The sequence below is a fragment of the Watersipora subatra genome, chromosome 8, assembly GCF_963576615.1.
Source record: "Watersipora subatra chromosome 8, tzWatSuba1.1, whole genome shotgun sequence".
Classification (NCBI taxonomy): Eukaryota; Metazoa; Bryozoa; class Gymnolaemata; order Cheilostomatida; family Watersiporidae; genus Watersipora; species Watersipora subatra.
The window spans coordinates 64,982,533-65,005,570 of NC_088715.1; the positions used below are offsets into that span (position 1 = coordinate 64,982,533).

Sequence of the window (23,038 nt, forward strand, 5' to 3'; positions counted from 1 at the left end):
AAAAAACTGGTGAGCTATGATTAGTGTTTTAAGCATGTAGTCTCCATTCAATAAATTCTGGCGTTAGCAAAATATTTTGTATAATTTTTTAGAAGATGCAAAACTTTTCAATACTGCCAGTTTGAAGAGCTTCTGTTTGCTTAGCAATGTCAATTTCATTATCAGTTCTTTGTACACAAATAGGGCAATGCCGATTTGAGTGGTTTGAGGTTGATGCATTGTAGACTAGCTGTAAAACGTATTGCAGATTTCCATTGTTCTCCAAACATTATTGACATATATGACTGTATGTGTGTAAGCATTGTGTGATCGGGGCAAAAAATTTCAGTAGACTGCATATTTGGAGTTGTTTTACAGTATGAAAGACAACTCTCAATAAACCTCTTGCTGTACATGAATATGTTCCCGTAGACGGGTAATGCAGCTAGCGGTTTGGGGCCGTGGCGTCACTTGGGGATGAGGGGGAGACCTTTTTCGCCCCGAGTGCAGCGAGAGTATCCAGGCGCAGCTTTCCGGATGAATGAGTTGGCGAGTGCGAGGCGATTGATTGCGAAACAATTGAGTGCTAGGCGATTGATTGCGAGGTGATTGATTGCGAGTACGAGGCGATTGGTTGCGAGTGCGAGGCGATTGGTTGCGAGGCGATCGATTGCAAGGCGAGTGCGAGGCAATTGATTGCGAGGCGATTGATTGCGAGGCGGGTGCAGGCCGATTGATTGCGAGTGCGAAGCAATTGATTGCGAGGTGAATGCAAGAGCGCGATTGTCAACTGCTCGGCGGGTAAAGACTGGTCAGCCAAGGCGGGGGCTCGGCGGTAGAAATGCGCGATCGTCCACTGCAAATATAGACGGGTATGGACGGACGCATGTATCTAGACACATAAATCTAGAATATTTCCTAGATTTTACACGCATCTAGCTGTAAAACACATTGCAGATTTCCATTATTCTCCCCAACATTATTGAAATGTAATATGTGTATGCATATTCAGGGCAACAATTTCAGTAGACAATTTACATAATAATACATTGGTGCAACAATTTCAGTAGACTGCATATTTGGAGTTGTTATACAGTATGAAAGACAACTCTCAATAGACCTTATGCTGTGCGCGAATCTGTTCCTGTAGGCGGGTAATGCAGCTAGTGTTAAATAAAACTAGATGTGCCATGCAAAGACTTTATTTCTCAGGCGACCCAGGCATTCATCTAATAGCATTCAGTTACAGTTGCTGTAAATATGATCTAATAGAAACTAACCTTATAACCTTTTCAACCGTCAAATGTATCAAACTACAGAGTACATTTTACTCTGTAGCAAAGAGCAATTTGCTTTTATACCAGATGTTTTTTTGTTATATAATTCTTGTTGCAGCCAACCAGTGCTATGTGTTATGTACTGTACTTGCATGGATTATGTTTTCTAATCTCAATATGTTATAAGGGAAAGACTGTGGGCAAGCACCAGAAGTAGAAAATGGTGAGCTGTATCGTCATCTCTACAACACTACATTTGACTCTGAAGCTATATATGCTTGTGTGAGTCATGCATACCGAATGGTGGGATCTGAGGTAGTGCGATGTACAGAAGATGGGACCTGGTCAACACCCCCCATCTGCCACAGTAAGTCTAACACTAGGTTGTCATATTAAATGATCAGTTCATTCAGTGCATACTTCGTTGTACACAGAAGATGGTTTGAATGAGTTTTAGTCCATGACTTTATAAAAGGTATATCATGCAAGACATTAGATTTTAAATAGTTATAACAGCTATAATAATGTAATATGTAATATTCCATTATGATTACATTATGGAAGTCTGGATGATTTTACACTGAAAGTAGTGAAGGGCACGGGTATTAGGGTTGCTAGATGGATGAACAAGAAATACAGGACATATTGTGGCTGGTAGTGTGTTCTGTAATTGAAAGTGTATAGCGTATAGTGTCTTGTATGTAGTTATATGGTAATTGTATGGTATGATGACATGATATATATACTAATATAATAATGATATACATGCATATAATGCTATAGGGTAGTGTATATTAGACCTTACCTACATATGTAGTATGCATTGTCTCTTCTTCTCTTCAGTCTTACTCACAATATGTTGTTGATTGTCTACACTTCTTTAGCAATGCATCATCTTTTAATACAGCAGCATAAAATGCTTTGCACTCTATTTTCATAATGCATGCCACTTGCAGCTTTGATTTTATAAGTACAGTTGATGCTCTGTTTCCTTCTTTTGTCTGTTTGGCTGTCATGAGTGAAAATACATGCTCAGGGCCGGCATTGCTGGTTGGTATGGAGAGTATATATGCTACAAGCTTAGTTGTTTCCGGAAATAGTGGTGTATTATTCAAGATATAACTCCACTTCTCAGCTGGAGAGCTTAAGGACTTGATGTTATCCCAGGGAATTCTTCTGATATCACTATTCTCCCCATACAATACATCATCATCCACATGGCTTAGATTGAGATCAATCTTTAAGTCAAGCATGTGTTGGTAGCTAGGGATGCCTTCTATCAGTGCAAAATGAGTTGTTTTGTACGAATAAGAGTCCTCTGTGAAGTCAAACCATTTCTCTAAGTAGGCAATAGCTGCAAAAACCAGAACAATTTTGTAACCTGTATTACTTGTATTTTATGCTGCATGCGTGTACATGTATGTGACCCATTACCCTTTTTCTAACTTCTACTGATTCAAAAAGTGTCACATAAAATGGCTGTTATTTTTGGAAGTCATTATTTATCAAAGTATGCAGCATTATACATACACACCATTGCCTAGGGAGCCAAGAAGATCTGTGGTGATTATCCGGTGTTCATTTGTGCTCAATTTACTCAAGATTGTTCTCGCTGTGCTACCAAAGAAATTGTCCTCCATTCTGTTTTTCAAGTAGCCTCTCACTCCGTTCATAATGCCATAGAGCTCTGATATTGTACCATTGTCCTTCTCGAGTTGCAGAAAAGCCTTCTCAAATACAGTAGTGATATTTGATACAAAGCTCAGATAAAGTTCCACAATTCATTCCTTTGCTTGAGAATTGTCAGTCCTGTCTATTTTGAATTTCAGTAATTGTTTAACAGCAGTTGAGCAATCAGCCTTGAGTGAGATACAATAACTTATTACTGCTGGTAAAATGGTAAAACTTTCAGTAATCCCTCAACTGCAGGTTTGAATGACATCCATCTTGTAGGCATATGTATTAGTAGCTCACACCACTCTATATCAAGAAATTCATAGAACTCCTTGAGCTGCTGTCTTCGGCCTGCTGAAGAAGAAAAGTGAATGAAGGCCCGTATTACTATTAACTCCACATTCACATCTAATTTGGAAGCAGCATTCTTTAAGCAATTGTGCACGAGATGAGCACAAAAGTTAGCTTGTAGTAAGTTTGGTTGTTCTACCTTCGGATGTTGGTAAACAGAATGGTGCACTCTATAGCTCACAGATGCATTGTCAGCACTATACGCTGTCACCTTCGACATTTTCAATGTTGAATTTAGCTAGCGATTCCTGAATAGCTTTAGCTATGCTTGTAGAGTCTTCTTTAAGGTCTTCATAGAAATCTAATAAAACAGATTGAATGTCATCACGTGGTGTATAGAATCTCAGCATCACTGAAAACATTTTTTGGTCCCCTTTATTACTAGCATCACTCGCAATACTAAATGGCAGCAACCCATCTCGCAGTTTTTGCACGGCTGCACATACACCGTATGGTGCCAACACATTCTTGACAATAGCCTCAGGTTTAATTCGTCCACAAGATATCTGCTTTGCAACACCCCCAGAGTATAAAATCCTATCCAGTTTCATATCACAGTCCAATGAATTATGGTAACTCAAGCTATGTTTCACTGTGTGAAATACTTTGGTAAGCTCAGCAGCAGTTATTTGACTTGGCTGAAAGCTTTCTGTGGAAGCAAAAAACGTAGACGACAGCTGATTACTTTTAGCTGGATTTACACTTCTCTTATGGTACTTGGTTGCTTCATGCTGTTTAAGGTCTGCTGCTCCTCCTGATGCGATGGAGAATTCTTTGTTGCAAAGACTGCAGCGCTCTTTGTATTTATCTCTGCTCACAGGCTTTAACCACTTGAAATTCTCTTCCCGTGTTTTGCTATGTACGGTCAAGCACTTGGATTTTTTATCAGGGTATTGTGAAGCTCTTCAGCTGTTCGGGTACTTGCCTCAGACCTGCTGATTAGTGAACTACCCAATTTATTGTAGCCTGTGGCTGAAAATTTCATAATTTTGTAGGACTTTCCTGAATCAGTGGGGTGGAGAGGGAAACTTCTCTTTTATCCATTGCTAACTCTACAGTACCGTAAGTCCTTATGCTCAAGCCGGGTGGCCTGTAGTTGAACGCGGCTTCTGGTTCAAGGTCATAGGCCACGACTAAAGCCAAGTTTTTAAAACTTACGTGGGGCTCAGGGCGGCTTCTCGATAAATGCAGTCTCTGCTCAGTTCCGCACTATAACCGAAGAATCGCAGTCATGATACATTTTTATGTACGGGTTTTGGCGACCTACTCGTTTATTTTCAAGGTCATGTTTATGGAATACTTTAGAATAAAGAAGAATTTATCGCTCATGTTTAACTCACCACAGTCATCGATAATTAACACCTTTTCATTCCTGACCAGCATCTTTCCATAAACGTGAAGCCCTCTAACAGTGCAATAAAAATCTAACTGAGACATGGCAAATAAGTTATTGATGCAAGGGTTTAGGAATTTTAATTCGAACTTGGAAGTAAAAGAAAATTCTTTTCACGTGTACTGATGTAGCCTAGTTTCTTATTCAAGAGGACGGGATTATAGCGAAACCCGTCTTAACACTCTTGCTCCCGAAAGGGGTCAAGGGCGACAAAACCTCAGTCATTAGCCGCGGTCTGTGGGCGTACGCGGCTTGTTGGAGGATTATTTTTTCTTTCGTGAGTTATCTGTTTTTGAGCACAAGCCGCGCGGCTTGAGCATGAGGACTTACGGTATATAGGAAGGAAATTCTCCACCAGTTCCAGTTGTTTGTTTGGCTATTGTTATATGCATATATACCCATACTAGCTGTGCCACCCGGCGTTGCCCTGGTAATAGAAGAATCTTTGGACAGAAAATTGATTTGTATTTAACATATTACAACATTTGCCATTCTAACTTTCAAACTACATATCATGAGAGAAGTGTGTCGTGTAGTTGAAATAAGTTAAGAGAAAAATAAAAACGACTGTAAAGGTTTTAACACTTTGTCAAACAACTGACCTTTCAAGCTAGTAGCCTAGCATATTGCCAATGGAAAACTCCACTAAGCTAGTTAATAAGGTTAGGCTTCCAATGACGGTAAGCCATGACTTTGAGTCTGTATTGTTGTCCAGCTCAGCTGTTCTAATAATAGCTATAGCCGGATTTCCAACAGACGGAATTCCAACACACGGACTTTGAGAAATATATGTATAGATTATATATCTATCAATCATCGATGGTTATTATTATATAATATTCTAGCTGGCTCAATAGCCAATACAGCTGCAATAGTTGTTGTATATGTATGATATCTACACGCATTTATAGAAAATAGTTATAGATAAAAAATAATGTTCACCTGAAACTCAAATACAGGGCAGTTAGATTCAAATACAGGACATAGGAAACAGACAAAAAAACAGGACAATTCTGCCAAATACAGGACGCCTGGCAACCCTAACGGGTATACCTGTTTATCAAATTATATTGTATACTAAACAAGGAAAATATGGCAAAGTATAGTATGTTGTATAATAGACAAGCAAAGTAAAGTATAACACAATTTTTTCAAGCGCGGTTATTTTATTTTAGTCACATCACCAAGTCACTGTTTGGCCCTAGATACATGTATTTATCAGACTTAAATGTGCCCAACACACATAAATACTATGATCGTATATTGTGGTAATCATATCCCTAGGGTGCCCTGTCGGTTAAATAAAAGTAAATGTTCTATGCAAAGACTCTTTATTTCTCAGGAAACACCAGGCATTCATCTAGTAGCACTCAGCTACAGTTACTGTAAATATCATCTGATAGAAACTAACTTGATAACCTTTAAGAGTTAACCCTACCTAATTTTTTTAACAATTTAGAAAATCATATTGGCACTGCTGCAAACAATTCCTAACTCTCACTTGTGTTCTCCCAATAGAAGTAAACTGTGGACCTCCACCGGTAGTAGACAACTCTAAGAGACAAGTATATGGACACTCATATAATGATACAGTTAAATATGAATGTGATGGTGGATATGAGATGATTGGAGATGATACTATAATATGTCAAGAGACAGGATATTGGACTGTACATCCTGGTTGTAAAGGTAAGTCAATATTGGGCTGTGCCATCTGAATGCAAACATCTGTTATAACAATATTATAGTTTATATTATCCTAAATAATCAGATTCTGAGCACACAAATTAATTTGTGTGCAAACTGCTCTCTGCAAACTGCTGCTCGTGTACAAACTAGTGCTTAATTAATCCACTAAGTAGTCACATCTAATTCTACTAAATGTATCCACTTCATAACCATTTTTGCAAGTTGTGTAGATTGTCGGTGCTACCATTTTGTTAATACAGAAGCAGTGCATCTGAGACTTAGCAGAAGCCAAAGAGGAGGCTGTTGGATATTTGCAAGTTTCCAGAGCCCACTTTGATGTAAAATGATAGTTTCAGTAAAAACCATGAGATGGCTGGATGTTTGTAAGTCTGTCAGAACCCACACCGATGTGTAACGATAACCTTAATAGAGAGCATTAAACTGCTGCATGTTTGAAAGTCTGTCAGATAATGTCGCGTAATGATAGTGTTAGTAAAGACCATGTTACTATTAAATGTTTGTAAATTAGTCAAACCCCACGCTAATGCGTAATTATAGTCTTAATAGAGTTCATGTTACTTCTGAATGTTTGCAGTTTGTCAGAGCCCATACTAATGTGTAAAATCACACCAAAGTGTGATCACAATAAAACATGATTTTTATCCAGTTTTATCTCGGCAATCAAATACGCACTTACGAACCAAATCAGATCAGTTGCTCTATACGCGTTGTCTCCAGCCTTTTCTCCCAGTTTGTATAAATAACGCGCAATCAAGTCAACAGCTATTTCACCCGAAACCTCTTCATCTTTTTGTTCAGGTTTAGTTATGGTTTTTCATTTTATCGCATCTGCTGGTTTCTTACCAATAACTTTAGTTTCTTCATCATTTATCACTTTCATTACTTCGGGTAGTCTATTGACCTATTGACCTTCGGGTAGTCTATTGACCTAGCTATTAGTCTATTGACCTAGCTATTAGTCTATTGACCTAGCTATTAGTCTATTGACCTATTGACCTTTGGGTAGTCTATTGACTATTCGGGTAATCTATTGACTATTCGGGTAGTCTATTGACTATTCGGGTAGTCTATTGACCTAGCTATTAGTTTGTATAGTTAGTTTTGATTTCTTCATTGTATCGGTGAGTAAACAAATTTTCTGATACAGTCCTATAAAATATCTCTACAAACCCTACTTTTTTTATCTAATGACCTGAATATCTGAATATTAAAATTATATTCTTTCATCGTGATAAACTCACCTATAAACTCTCGACCATTATCATGCATGATCGTTGTTGGATATGTTAGCAGAGATCCAGAGGGAATTGTTTGTATAGCATGTGAAACTTCATTGGTAGCTTTTGTTTTAATAGGTTTAGCTTCTTTATAGCAAGAAGTGATATCTACTATAGCTAAAGCTATAATATATCTGCGATAGCTAAAGCGTATAGCAAGAAGTGATATCTACTATAGCTAAAGCGTATAGCAAAAAGTGATATCTACGATAGCTAAAGCGTATTTGCATTTACCATTGTTAGGTAGATGTAAAATATCCAATTGACGAGTATGACCTGGCTCGTCTTTATTATAATGAGAATATTTAATAGTTTTTGGTTTAGACTTATAAATTTGATACGTCGGTTTTTAATTTAACCAATGCTGTATTTGTTGTCTTGTCAATTTGGAACACTTTTTTTGTAGCTTACTAGCGGACAAAATACTCTTTTGATAACCAGCAAGACTGAAATACATTTTTGCAATTCACCCACTTGTTCTAAATACTATTTTACGTTACGTAAACATCTTTTAAATTTACAGACTTTTCTTTGCATTTTCATAAATTTACATAATTTTTTTTAATTTACAGACACTTTTTTTAAACTTGCACAATTTTTATTAAATTTACGTAAACATCTTTTAACTTTATGTATAGAGTTCAAAGGTCATTGACTACAAAGGTCATTGAGTACAAAGGTCATTTACAAAGGTCACTGAGTACAAAAGTTAGAAAAAACTTGTCTGGGCTATAATCCATCACCTTGTCTATAATACTATTCAAGAAAATCCCCTTTTGGCCTATAATATACCACACGGTCTGAAAGGCCATTTAGGGGAATCCCCATTTGGTCTATACTCCCTTACTACTTGATCGTTTCTGTAGAGTCCATGTTACTGCTAGATGTTTGTCAGTCAGAGTCTGTGATGATATGTAATGATAGGCTTAATTATGGCGCCTTACAGTGCCTCGCCTTGCGCGTTCACAACTCGAGTTGCGCAACTCGAGTTGATCAACTCGAGTTGTGAACACGCAACGCGAGGCACTGTAAGGCGCCATACTTAATAGAAACCATGTTACTGCTGCATGTTTGTAAGTCAGTCAAAACCTACACTGATGTATAGTGATAGTGTTACTAAAGATCATGTTACTGCAGTATGTTTTAAGTCAGTCAGAGCCCACACTGTTGTGTAATAATATTCTTAGTAGAAGCCACGAGACTGCTAGATGTTTTTAAGCCTGTTAGAGTCTGTGCTGATGTGCAAAGATTGTGTTTGGCTTATTGCTAGGGATAGTTTAAGCTCTCTTACACCTTCCAGCCAGCCATTTTTCATATGAGGTAAATCAGTGTAGGAGTGAATAACTCTTATTAACAGAGGACCAAACAGCCTATAAGTAGTTACCATGAGAGCAGATCTTGTTTCTATTGCTAAGAGCTCAGCTATTATACATCTGACTAAATATCTTATCCATGCTCAACTATTAGGTAAACCCATAAAAGTTGTTTCTACTCTTTGTGTATTATGTGAATGTTCAGTTATTAGAATTTGTGTATCTCCAGAAAAAGAGAAGATTACTGTGTACAGATGGTTGATTACCTTTTAAGTGCATGTACTTTTTTCAGCTCTATCCTGAGGCTTAGACAAAGCTTACCTTATTGTGAAAGAAATGAACAAAAACTTTCAAGTAAAGTGGGTGTTCCTGAGTGAATATTTATAGACCAATCTGCCTGCTTTATATTCCTGAGTGAATATAAAGCAGGCAGAGAATCTCATGACAGTGAAGTAGTAAAACTATTATAGTGTTCTAGCTTGTTACACTAGAGTTGCTCACTCATGCATCATTACATGAAATACTCTAAATTTCTGTAATAGTAAGTGTATTAAACAAAGTTTTTATTTTATAAGGTGCAGTATATTCAAACGGCTCTTTTCAACATTTTTTTATTTTCTCATATTTATCAGTTACATCCTTGTAAGCCAATACACTCATGGCAGGTTACTAGACAACAAAGAGCCTGCTGTTGTAGGAGAGCTGTTGCTGCAAGACAAACTGCTGTTACTAACAGTTGTTACTGCTGTTAATAAGTAATGGTTATTCTCATCTTCATCTCAGCATAGTCTACCAAAGGAAATATATCCTTGTCATACAGCTATTAGCTTTACACGATGCCAGTACTAGGTATCAAATGTTTTCATTAAGAGAATATTTATGGTTGGCTTAATCAATATGTGCTATTGAATTGGGAGTTACCTGCCTTTACAAACCTAAAAAAATTGCTAATCTAATACAGCCATTAATGGTTAATGGTGCTAAGTTCTGTACTTATAGAAGTAAACTGTAAACCTCCACCGGTAGTAGACAACTCTAAGAGACAAGTATCTGGGCATTCATATAATGATACAATCAGATATGAATGTGATGTTGGATATGAGATGATTGGAGATGATACTATATAGTAACTAATGTCCACCAAGTTGTAAATCCACTATCAAACATATTTTAGCTAGTTAGCTCCAGACAGCATTGAAAGGGCAGATGTTTAAAATTAAAAGTTTAATAAATATTTCTTTCAAAATCCTATACAAAGACATATATACATTTAAATCATGTTTGTATATATATTTGCTCCTCAATCATCTATAGAGTTTCTTCACCAATGGAACAAAGTGTAGCATGTCTTACTGCATTTATACCCCACTAGATGAATGTTCAGGCTTGCCCTGGTAGTAAAAAAGTATTTTATATTAACATATATTGCATGTTTACTGTTAAAGCGCTAACCTGTGATGGTCCTCCTAAAATAGAAAATGCAAAAAACTTCACTCTTTCTCATGGCATGGAGGTAGGATCTCAAGCTATATATGGATGTCTCCCAGGCTATGAGATGTCAGGAGAACCTGCTATAAACTGCCAAACTAACCAGCAGTGGTCAACTCACCCTAGGTGTCAAAGTAAGTTAAATATTGTTCTTTATATCTCTTATTTCTAAAAACTTCAAAGCTTACAAATAATTTTGTAAAATTCAAATATTCCTAAAAATTATCTCTACATTTTCACGATGTTTAAGGTTTACTTAAAGTGTCGCTTGGCAACCATGGAAACTGCAAAATTGAAGTAAACCAGCTGCAGCAATCATAGGTGTGTTGTGTTACAAGGTATGATTAATTACCCCCAATTGAACTACTTGTAATCTACACAGAACAGCAAAGATGACAAAGCAAAGCATGCTGGGTAGAAAGAAGAAATGACTGATAACTCCGAATATAGAAACATCAAGCTACACATATTGAATAAGTTGTCTCATGACTTATGTATTGTTTCAGGAGTACGGTGTGGAAATCCACCACAGATTCAGAATGGAGTCAGGCGTGTCTATGGTCACTACCTGAATGATAGAACAAATTACCACTGTCATACAGGTTACCTGATGGTTGGAGATGAATCCATTTCCTGTGAGACAAATGGACATTGGACTGTTCCACCAGAGTGTGATGGTAAGTTCTACAGATCAAATGAGATTTGTAGAAGAATAAACTTGTTCCCTATTTTTATGTGTTACAAGTTAAAACAACACTTCATGCAATCGTTGCAGTTATCACTTGTGAAATACCTCCTACTCCAGACAATGCTGGTCTGGTTTCTATAACTGGAACACAGTTTGGACAGACAGCTACCTACCAATGTCTACCTGGTTACACCACTGGTGATCCAACATATATAACATGTCAACTGAATGGAGAGTGGAGTCGTGCTCCCAACTGTACCTTGAGCTCAATAGTAGAAGGTAAATGAAGGTCTTCCTTAAACATATATGAAGGAGTTGAAATCTAATTGAGCAAGTAGTGGGTTTATTGTATTGCGAGAAGCAATTGTGTGTTCAAGGTTGTTAGTGTCCGCCATGTTTTACATCCACTATCAAACATATTTGAGCTAGCTAGCTCCAGACAGCTTTGAAAGGGCAGATGTTTAAAATTAAAAGTTTAATGTTAAAAATTAAAGTTTTCATCATCTTATACAGAGACATATATACATTTATTTTATATGACTTTATTTATATGTTTTTGTTTTATATGTATAATATTTTATTTCAAGTTTATATATATGCTCCTCAATCATCTATGCAATGTTTTTAGCAATGGAGCAAAGTGTAGTCATATTGCATTTATACCTCACTAAATGAATGCCCAGGCTTGCCCGGGTAGCAAAAAAATATTTGCGCAGAAAATTTATTTTTGCTTAGCATATACAGCATTTATCATTCTAACTTTTAAACTTCATATCATGAGAAAACTGTCTCGTGCAAGTAAAATGAATTGAGAAAAAATTAAACAATGTGTACAATGGAAGAGACAATGTAGTATTTATAAAAAAGGTTAAAGGTTGGCTTGCAACAAAATTCACACTACAGTTATTTGATATAAAAAGATTCACCATGTCTTACTCTGCTGTGTTGTAGGTGCCAAATATATGGAAATGTGATTACAAGCTCTTAAAAGCTCAAAAACAAAAAGCCGCCGTAGATTGGAATCTCTTTATTTCTCTGACGTAGTCATTACAGTTTGATTATCGTCTTGTCACGTGATGTTCTCATGTGAATTGAAAGGTTAATGATATGTACTCCTTTGAGCTAAGGTTAAAAAGTTTAACGATTTTTTACAGTAAGTTATAAGATATCAGTGCTAAAAGTGACAGCATTACAATGACAATAAAACAGACACATAAGAACAATAGACATGGTTTTATTGAATGCGTGAAGTATATTTGTGAAAATATTTCGACGAATGAGGTTGCATGAAAGTGTAAACAGAAACCATCCTGTAACAACTACGTCACATTTGAGCCGTTTTGAAAAGCAAATCCAAACTACGGCGGTCTCGTGTGGCTGCGATTAACTGTTCATTTTTGAGCTTTTAAGAGCTTGCAATTACATTCCCACATATTTTGCACCTACACCACAACAGAGTAAGACATGGTGAATCTTATGATATCAAATAACTGTAATGTGAATTTTGTTGCGTGTCAACCTTTAATGATGCAGCTGAAGCTCGTATCCAAAGTTTTGATAGACAGCAGTAAAAGTAAATTTCATATGAGAAAAATGTTTTTTGTGCAGTTAAAATAAATTAACATAAACAATAAACAATGAGTTCATGGAAGAGACAATGTAGCCACAATTTCTACTCCAGAGGTTTTGATTGTCCAAGACCAAGCATTTAGGTTTTACAGAATTACTGAAACCGGAAATAAGAGTGTAATGGCACATTTGAAATTAAAACGGAACATTTGAAAATCACAAATCAAAAACTAGGATATAATGGTAAAAAATTAGTTTTTAAGAAAACAAAAAATGCAAAATGTAATAATAATTAATTCACATGTCGACCCTTGCTATGCGATTTTAATTCATTCTAGTGTTGGCATCATAGGATGAAAATGTGGTATAGAGTGGTACAGAATCCCATAGTAATTATCTAATACAAACATCCCCGTTACAATTAGTTACAAAATAATATGTTAATCTGTTAATATGTAGTAATCATAGTTACCTACAGTAACTTTAGTGTACTTTGTGTATTTAGTGGTTATGATCTGTATTAAAATGTAGCATTACAATGTACGATGTGCAGTACGAACCATGGGGAATTCTTACCTTTGAACAGATGTATAACATACAAGTGGAGTTTACCGTAAATGGATTTATTTTACTAAACATATGCTTAAAGCTAAGTTTTAGTGTGTATTGTACTAAATTTCAACTTTTTAATCAGCTAAAGCTTTATCCCATACCTGTTTTCAGTTTCATTTTCACCATAAATAATCACAAAAAACACTGAATTGAGGGAGGTTCAACGTTTTTTATTGCATTGTCAAGGTAGTCCTTATACTCTTCAATATTATAACTTCTTAGCAACATGCTATCTATGATATGGTAGGTTCATCTGATGTGTTAAGCACGTCAGGTGAACCTGCTATGTCTATATATAGATGAATCTGACGTCAGAGGCGTTAAACAGATCCCTGGCAGAAGGCTCAGTAGAGAGCAAGTGAGCTGATCATCTGTATTGCCGTGTTTCTACTTACAAGCAATTTGCCTCGTGGAGATCAGACTTGAGAGTTCATTGGGTAGCAGTGAGGCTGCTGATTTGCCTACGGGTTGGCAGTAGGGACTGCCGTGAGATCGGTGACAGCATTCTGCTGTGGGGGTGTATCGCCGTAGTGGTGAAGGCTGGTGGCAAAGGGGAGGTTGGTGTGTCATCATAGCAGCTTGGTGCTGCGCAGCAATATCCTTGTTATATTGCTAACGCCAGGTACAAAAAGCCTTCTTCAGCAAGACACTGACTGAACCAAAGAGAAATTACTGCATGACCCGGAGGAGACTGCTCACCACGACAAAGACCGTGAAACTCTTCTGCTCATACTTACATGGCGCGCAGTTCCTTTTACGTACAGATTATGCCTCTCTGAATGGCCGTGTTGATGGAAGGAATTCTCCAACCAACTGGCCAGATGGTTGGAGATCCTGATCAAATTCAAGTTCACACTGGAACACTGAGCCAGTTTCCGTCACGGGAATGCCGATAAACTCAGCCAACAGACCTGTGAAGACTGCCAGCAGTGTAAACTCATCGGAATAAGAAAAGGAAAACCCACTGGCCAAGAACTTGCTCCTAAGATCTTGCATCTGTGCATCAGAGCATGGGCCTGGCTGCTTCAGAGAGTACAGTCGAGCTTTCTAGCAACTCGAAAGAGTGCTCTGACCAGATTGTCTTCTCAAAGCACATAAACTACATAATTTTTTTGTTGTATATTTCAATACATCAGAGTCTTGGCTTTCGAATGAGCTATTGTTTGCCATGGTGAGACAGACATTGGTTGGTGTTTGTAGGATTTCCCCAGAGCTCTACCGCAGAAATGTTTACTGACATAGGCTCGGAATTTGTGACGTCACAGTTTTCATATGCGGTGTTGTGTGCTCTTACTGCCTATTTTATTGCTTACCACTTATATTTATCAACTACGATAATGACGCTAATGTCAGGCGAAGATAGGACAACTCCAGCGAACCAATGAAGATGACAAATGAATCAGTGTCATTAGTTCTTTATGTACAGATTATTTCTATGATAAATAACTCAGATTCAAAGCACAATACTATGTTTTCCTGATGATATTGTGCACTAGCTCTTTACTTTTAATGTGATGTTGAGGGTGACGACTGAAACTAATTAATTTCAAGCATTGCGTGATCTCGTAAAAGTGCGATTGACATTTAGTCCAAGAGCCTCGCAACCCGCAGGTCATAATTTAATCGATGTGACTTCATTACCTTTATCAACGAGAGTACAATTATTGAAGCATAATTAATTAACCCAGAACATGTGTTTGTATTGGTCGGCGTTAGCACGATCGCTGGCATTGTTGATTATCTAGAATCTTAGTTTATTATTAGCGCTCTCCGGGTTTAACAGCACCGATTGTCACCGAAAAACGCAGCCTCAATGGCAGCGAAAGGGATCGACGACCTAAGGCTAAATGAGAATTATGACGTCACATTTTGAGTACCTGAACCAAATGTGTTTTTTTGCAGGACGTACTTTTGACACCCCGTTTTTCATAGTTCTATTATTCTTTGTGTATTGAATATAGGCTCATTTGAAAGCCAAGACTCTGATGTATTGAAATATATAATAAAAGAATTATGTAATTTATGTGCTTTAAGTATTAAGGAATAAGTGTGCGGCTACTTATTTTATGTGCTTTGTCAAAACATCCGATGATCTCTAACGGCAAACTAGAGTGTTACGGTATTAGTATATATATATATAAAGAGCCCTGTACATACGTTGTTTTCGTCCTAGACTTAGTTAATAAATACAGTAAAACAATTATTGTGCGGTTTGGTAGTGATTAATCCACGGACCGATACTGGTCAGCGGCTAGTTAGAACATACAGGTTACAGCACTGCTGCCCAACGTATTAATTCTACACGTGGGCCAGACATTATTTATTTTATGACAGAGGCTGCAGGCCAAATGAAAATTGACTACAGGCCACATTTTGCCGCCCCCACACCACCCCTCCCATGCCCCCACCCCCAGCCGTACTTTGGAAATGCCTGACTTAGAATGTCGCTTGGTAACCATGGTAACTGTTGAATTGAAATAAAACCAGCTGCAATAACCATAGGTAAGTTGTCTTACTAGGTATGATGAATTACCCTAAGTGGACTACCTGTAGTCTGCATGAAACAGCAAAGATGATAAAGCAAAGCATGCTGGGTAAAAAGAAAAAATCACTGATAACTCCAAATATAGAAACATCAAGCTACTCATATTGAATAAGTTGTGTCCCATGACTTATGTATTGTTTTAGGAATTCGATGTGGAAATCCACCACAGATTCAGAATGGAGTCAGGCGTGTCTATGGTCACTACCTTAATGATAGAACGAAGTACAGCTGTCATACAGGTTACCTGATGGTTGGAGATGAATTCATTTACTGTGAGACAAATGGACATTGGACTGTTCCACCAGAGTGCGATGGTAAGTTCTACAGATCAAATGAGATTTGTAGAAGGGTAAAATTGTTCCCTATTTTGATGCATTACATTTTAAAGCAACACTCGATGCAATCCTTGCAGTGGTTACCTGTGGAATGCCTCCTACTCCATACAATTCTGGTCTGGTTTCTCTGACTGGAACACAATTTGGAAAATCAGCTACCTACCAATGTCTACCTGGTTACACCACTGATGATCCAACATACATAACATGTCAACTGAATGGAGAGTGGAGTAGTGCTCCCAATTGTACCTTGAGTCCAATAGTAGAAGGTAAATGGAAATCTGTCCTAAACATATATAAAGGAATTGAAATCTAATTAAGCAAGTAGAACAATCAAGAGTGTTATGACTTGGTTCTCAGAGCATAACTTAACATTGGCATGAACTTTGTTAAAGAATTTCTTATTTGATCTCAACTCCTAGATTACCGTAGTAAGAAAAATATAGACAAATAAATTAGTCTGTATTCATAGATTGTATTGGCATTGGACAGATATAATATATCTGTCCAATGCCAATATAATATTATTATAGAACAATGTACTTTGAAAAATAGCTTTCATCTGCAAAATCTTTTTGAATCAAATAGAGTGCTTGCAGCCTTTGCATCAGACTCATATAATAACCAAGTAACTTCCATGGTTATTATATGGCTATGGTTATTATATTATTGTAGGCGCCTACTGTGTGCACCTACTGACTTGGGAGCACACAAGTCCTACATAATTTACTTGCTTATACTTTCACTTTTGATGATCTTACTAAGCAGCACCCTTACTAAGCAGCACCCTTACTAAGCAGCACCCTTACTAAGCAGCACCCTTACTAAGCAGCACCCTTACTAAGCAGCATCCTTACTAAGCAGCACCCTTATACTCTTCATAACCTCTAACACAGCTGATATGCTAGATGACTATTTGAGGTCTTCTATTCTAATTTCAGAAAAGTAAGAGATCATGGTGTGCCACTGGTGAGTAATGCTGCTTATGAACCTGATGCTCACTACGAATCCGTGTGTCCGCTAGAGGAAAGGTGTGAATAACAACTGTCATCACTGATTTATATGAACTGTATTATCACCAACAAGCACCTGCAGCAAAGCCAATTCCTTCATTCTTAGATACTATATTTTACTGCTTCTATCAATACTAACTTTACTGCTACTCGACCTCTTCTACTTATATATCTTTGCTTTCCATTCATATTAATTGTGGCAATTCTTTCTATTCTCCATATTATTATAAATCATTTTAGCTCAATTTAATGGATACATGCTTCTGCTCACATATTATTATATATCTTTTTTTTAATTTTGTTATAGATCTTTTTATATTACGTATCATTTTATACAATGTTTGCTTGATAATACATGTAAGTTAATAAAACTCGCTTCGCTAAAATCTTTAAAGAACATTTACTAGTACAGTCAAACATGGATAACTCACCCACGGATAGCTCGAACACATGGTTAATTCGAACGGTTTCTTTGGTCCGTTCCCACGTAATGATAAATTGCTATAAATAACTTGAACTCAACACTGTTAACTCGAACTGTTTTTTTTCCAACGGCTACCGAAACGGTTGTTATCGCTTTAGAAAATCACTTTATTCAAAGCCATAGAGGTAAACTTCAACCTTTCGTAATTCATAAGCGTCGTTATTACCACCATCGGCAAAATATTTTTGTCAACGACTTTTCTAAAGGTTTGGTGAAATTTGATTTATACCAAACATCCGCTTAGCGATCGCCCTTCGGAAGCAAGGTAAAGTGAGGTAATCTTTGCATAAACTTCAAGAAAAATCGGCAAAATTGATCGTGGGTAAAACGCTCAAAAGAAAAAAATGTCTTTTCTTTTGAGCATTTCAACAACGATCAAGTTTTGCCAATGTCAATCTAAAAAACGTCGGGCAATAACATCACCTCAAACAACAAACCAATCTCAAGTGATAGAAAAATCTCTATACTTTTTGATAAAAACGTTTTGAACTTTACATTAGAAGCATTTAATTTGAAACAAGCCATTTGTGCTTTTGATTTATATTATAGTTTGTATATGTACATGTATCTACTAATAAATAAGTAAATACATGGACTTGTGACAGAGCTCTGATAACTTGAACGCTCTGATAATTCGAACACTTTCGCTCGGTCCTGTAAAGTTCGAGTTATCCATGTTTGACTGTAATTGCTAGATTAAAAAGGGGTTAATTGTGTACCTCATCAGGAACGTGTAAGAATTTCCTGCTAATGACTAGAGTATACAATAAGCTACAATTGTTGAAAAACAGTTGTATCCAGAATCTTGGAATTATTATCTATACACAACTTCTATCAATAAGTAAACAATGCAGTAATAACTCTCATTTATTAGAGGGTCACCTACTTGCAAATATACATAACTAGCCGCATGTCCGGCGTGAATTTATCTGAACTGTAATAATACTCACTAAGTCAGCACCTAGTAGTCTCAGTACCTGGTAGTCTCAGGACCTGGTAGACTCAAGACCTGGTAGACTCAGGACCTGGTAGACTCAGGACCTGGTAGACTCAGGATCTAGTAGACTCAAGACCTGGTAGACTCAGGACCTGGTAGACTCAGGACCTGGTAGACTCAGGACCTAGTAGACTCAAGACCTGGTAGACTCAGGACTTGGTAGACTCAAGACCTGGTAGACTCAGGACTTGGTAGACTCAGGACCTGGTAGACTCAGGACTTGGTAGACTCAGGACCTGGTAGACTCAGAACCTGGTAGACTCAGGACCTGGTAGACTCAGGACCTGGTAGACTCAAGACCTGGTAGACTCGGGACTTGGTAGACTCAGGACCTGGTAGACTCAGGACTTGGTAGACTCAGGACCTGGTAGACTCAGGACTTGGTAGACTCAGGACCTAGTAGACTTAAGGCCTGGTAGACTCAAGACCTGGTAGACTCAGAACCTGGTAGACTCAGGACCTGGTAGACTCAGGACCTGGTAGACTCAAGACCTGGTAGACTCAGGACTTGGTAGACTCAGGACCTGGTAGACGCAGGACCTGGTACTCAGGACCTGGTAGAATACCGCAATATATAGGTTCAAACTAAGGTCAATGCCGTGTTCTACTTTCTCTAATTAAGACCCTGCTCATTAGAGTATCTACTAAAGTTTCTTCTCCCAGTCAGTAAATGTATAGCTCAACTGTTTAACCCAAGTACCGAGCATAAAAATTTCTCAAAAGACCGTCTATTTCAGGGATAATTGAGGCAAGTGGCCAATTCCCAAAAGATTAAAGGTTATCAACTAAACCTGGACAATGCATATATTTTCTGAAATCTAACAAAGTCAAGAATCCAACTACACAATAATCCAAGTTGTAAATGTTCATTACATACACCATCTTTGACCATACATCATGGGGAGACAATTTTGTAAAAATTTTTAATGTTTTAGAAATTGTACATGTAGGTAAAGGTAATGTCCTTCTCTTGGAGGTGTTTTTACAGAATCGAGCAATACTAAGTGTGAATAACATCTGCACCAAATATCTAAGAATTATCTTCATTATTTTTCATTTTATTGCAGTTTTATTCTAAACCGACAAAGTCGGTTTAGAATAAAACTGCAATAAAATGAGGAGAGAAAACAAATTAATAATATTCGACTGTACAAACTGCACTAGATGAACGCAAACAGAGAATTACAATAAATTAATATTATTACTAAATAAAATATTGATAATATAATAGTATGCTATATAATATAGTTTTATAATATAAAAATATAATATAATATATTAATAAAGTATTAATACAATTAAAAATAATTAAAGTAATCACAGTTCATGAGTAAAGATCTCATAGCAGTCTATAAGACAGCCTATTTTTCATGCTGCACGCCAGCATAGTTGAAATCAACACGGTTGTGATGAATAGCTCGAAGAACTGGAGAGGGGTAACACGATCATCAGGTATGTTTGTGGAACCAGGTTGCCACACTGTAAAGTCTGGCACATGATCAGCAAGCTCATAGCTCTCACCATCAACCACGTCTGCAGTAACCTCACTCCAGCCAGCATCAGATTGCACAGCTGCCTGCTGGCCACGTACCGCTTGTCTCCCTCTGCCGGATCTCTGGCCTCGAGCTCCCACTCTGGCACTTTGTAGAGCATCGACAACCGAAGCTATAGCTAGTAAAAGAAGACAAGCATTGCAACATTGATTATAATAACTGGTGGACCAAGAATTTGTTGATAAAACAATTACAAGAGAATATTGAGGCTACATAAAACTGCTTCAATATTTGTTCACTCATACTGGATACTAGCACTATTATTATTAGTCGTGACAATGACATGTATAAATGTAATGAAGTAATTTATTCATTTTTACAGGCTGACACATAAACGTGATCCAATCTAACCCTCTCACAGTAATGAAAATTTGTTCCGCTCAGAAAAATCAACTCTGCATCAACTTTCGTGTGACTGACTACATGTTGAAACATCAGTTTGATGTCTAATTACTAGTGTGACCGTGACTAACACTCTTATGAATTACGAACTCCAACAAATAAAAAGCTAAATAATTTTACTTACATTCATCATCATCTTATTCAGAAGAGCTTTCAAAGTAATCATCATTAGTCTGGTCGGCCTCAAAAATCACAGCCATCATAATCTAAATGATCTTAACCGTCTTCCTCGTCCATATTGAGAGTAGCAGTTACAATCGTTTTCTTGAAAATAATTTCTATTTGCAAAATGAGTAAAACAAAAATTATCACAACGACTCCAACTGAAAACGTTTCTTTGTTTTGTTTCCTTTACTATGATTCGGTAAACTGACAAATTTGAGCAGAAAAATTATAGAGCAATATTGTAACAGCCGATTTGATCGGCCCGGTCAAAATAAAATCAGGCTGAAAAGCCGATTAGATCGGCTTGGTCAGAACTTGGGTTAAACCTCTGCGTCTGAAGGACAAGTTTATAAATTATTACTGAGGTCTCTCTAGAAGCAGCCAAGCATTATGCAATATGCTTCATTGAACACAATATTGTTATAACTTTTTCCTTTTGGTTAGTAAAATCTATATTGCAGTTCATAGCCAAAACACTCCGTATTAGATTTAGCCAGGCTACTTCTACAATCATTTTACTGTCAAAAAACATAATCTTTGCTAAAACAGTAGTTTTATCGATTTCCAAAGAAAGAAGAGTGAAAGCCTAGAATGAAGCTACAAAGAAAGCATATGAACTTGTTTGAAGTATTTCAAGATGATTATTAATATCTATAGTATCTAAATACTAACTTTCTCAATAGGAAACTAAAAATAATTTGATGGAATGAAAATACTAATTTGCACGATGAATAAATTAAAACAAAGTACGAAATAGTATTGCCAGATAATATTGATGTAAGTCAGTTTATGAAAGGTCTGTCAGGTGCTAGTGGAAATGGCTGGAATGGCAGCCATATTTATCCTACTATATTGCAAGGTGATAGCCGTGGGTGACCATTTCACATATTTTCTTATCCGATTACAGGCACTCTGGGACAAGCCGAATCCACTATCTGTCACCGAGTCTTCCTAATCACCGATATGACAAAATGGAACAGGTGTCTGGGCACGAAGTCTCTAGTCACTCCACTCATCAGAGTCACAGCCCTCTTGTAAGTCTTGCGGTAAAGGACCATCGATAAGCTCAAGGTTAGCTGTCAGTGAATTTACCTACAGAATAGTTTCTCAGACTATATTATAAAGTGTCATTTACAAAAGAATAGAACTTTTTTTTAAATTCTCTTGCTTGCAATAACAGTGAAAAGCATGAATTATACCACATAGTTTACGGTGTATAGTTTACGGCGTATAGTTTACGGCGTATAGTTTACGGAATATAGTTTACGGTGTATAGTTTACGGTGTATAGTTTGCGGTGTATAGTTTGCGGTGTATAGTTTACGGTGTACAGTTTACGGTGTATAGTTAATGGTGTATAGTTTACAGTGTATAGTTTGCGGTATATAGTTTACGGTGTATAGTTTACGGCGTATAGTTTACGGTATATAGTTTACGGTGTATAGTTTACGGTGTATAGTTTACGGTGTATAGTTTACGGTATATAGTTTACGGTGTATAGTTTACGGCGTATAGTTTACGGCGTATAGTTTACGGTATATAGTTTACGGTGTATAGTTTACGGTGTATAGTTTACGGTGTATAGTTTACGGTGAATAGTTTACGGTGTATAGTTTGCGGTGTATAGTTTGCGGTGTATAGTTTACGGTGTACAGTTTACGGTGTATAGTTAATGGTGTATAGTTTACAGTGTATAGTTTACGGTATATAGTTTACAGTGTATAGTTTACGGTGTATAGTTTACGGCGTATAGTTTACGGTATATAGTTTACGGTGTATAGTTTACGGTGTATAGTTTACACTTATATTATGGGAGAAATGAAAAAAATACTGGGAACAGAACTTTTCACTGATCGCTGATAAAAATTCATCCCTTTTCTGAGCAGCTAGTATGATATTTCACACCTACCAATTCATCCCTTTTCAGAGCAGCTACTATGATATTTCACACATACCAATTCATCCCTTTTCAGAGCAGCTAGTATGATATTTCACACCTACCAATTCATCCCTTTTCAGAGCAGCTAGTATGATATTTCACACCTACCAATTCATCTCTTTTCAGAGCAGCTAGTACGATATTTCACACCTACCAATTCATCCCTTTTCAGAGCAGCTAGTACGATATTTCACACCTACCAATTCATCCCTTTTCAGAGCAGCTAGTACGATATTTCACACCTACCAATTCATCCCTTTTCAGAGCAGCTAGTA

The 23,038-nt window shown here is 37.1% G+C and overlaps 2 protein-coding genes across 3 annotated transcripts in view; one reads left to right on the forward strand and one right to left on the reverse strand.

The window, feature by feature from the left end:
• Window positions 1–1,535: 1,535 nt before the first annotated feature.
• LOC137401988 (sushi, von Willebrand factor type A, EGF and pentraxin domain-containing protein 1-like) lies at window positions 1,536–17,573 on the forward strand. The gene is made up of 8 exons (XM_068088460.1): window positions 1,536–1,623; window positions 6,193–6,363; window positions 10,420–10,596; window positions 10,969–11,139; window positions 11,238–11,429; window positions 16,020–16,190; window positions 16,289–16,480; window positions 17,153–17,573. Exons 1-8 carry the CDS (start codon window positions 1,557–1,559, stop codon window positions 17,158–17,160), a joined length of 1,149 nt encoding a protein of 382 aa, XP_067944561.1. The 5' UTR covers window positions 1,536–1,556; the 3' UTR covers window positions 17,161–17,573.
• A 3,865-nt stretch (window positions 17,574–21,438) lies between these two features.
• The window catches only part of LOC137401367 (coronin-7-like), a 48,949-nt gene continuing 47,349 nt past the window's right edge, over window positions 21,439–23,038 (reverse strand). For both annotated transcript variants that reach the window (XM_068087687.1, XM_068087686.1), the window contains one exon: window positions 21,439–21,917. In XM_068087687.1, coding sequence (XP_067943788.1) covers window positions 21,825–21,917 — 93 coding nt within the window. In that variant the 3' untranslated portion in view covers window positions 21,439–21,824. The remainder of the gene's footprint in view (window positions 21,918–23,038) is intronic.

Coding starts and splice junctions, on each gene's coding strand:
- LOC137401988 (XM_068088460.1), top strand. CDS start 1,557: ATGGTGGGATCTGAGGTAGTGCGATGTACAGAAGATGGGACCTGGTCA. Junction 11,430..16,019: donor CTTGAGCTCAATAGTAGAAG/GTAAATGAAGGT, acceptor GTATTGTTTTAG/GAATTCGATGTGGAAATCCA. Junction 16,191..16,288: donor TGTTCCACCAGAGTGCGATG/GTAAGTTCTACA, acceptor CAATCCTTGCAG/TGGTTACCTGTGGAATGCCT.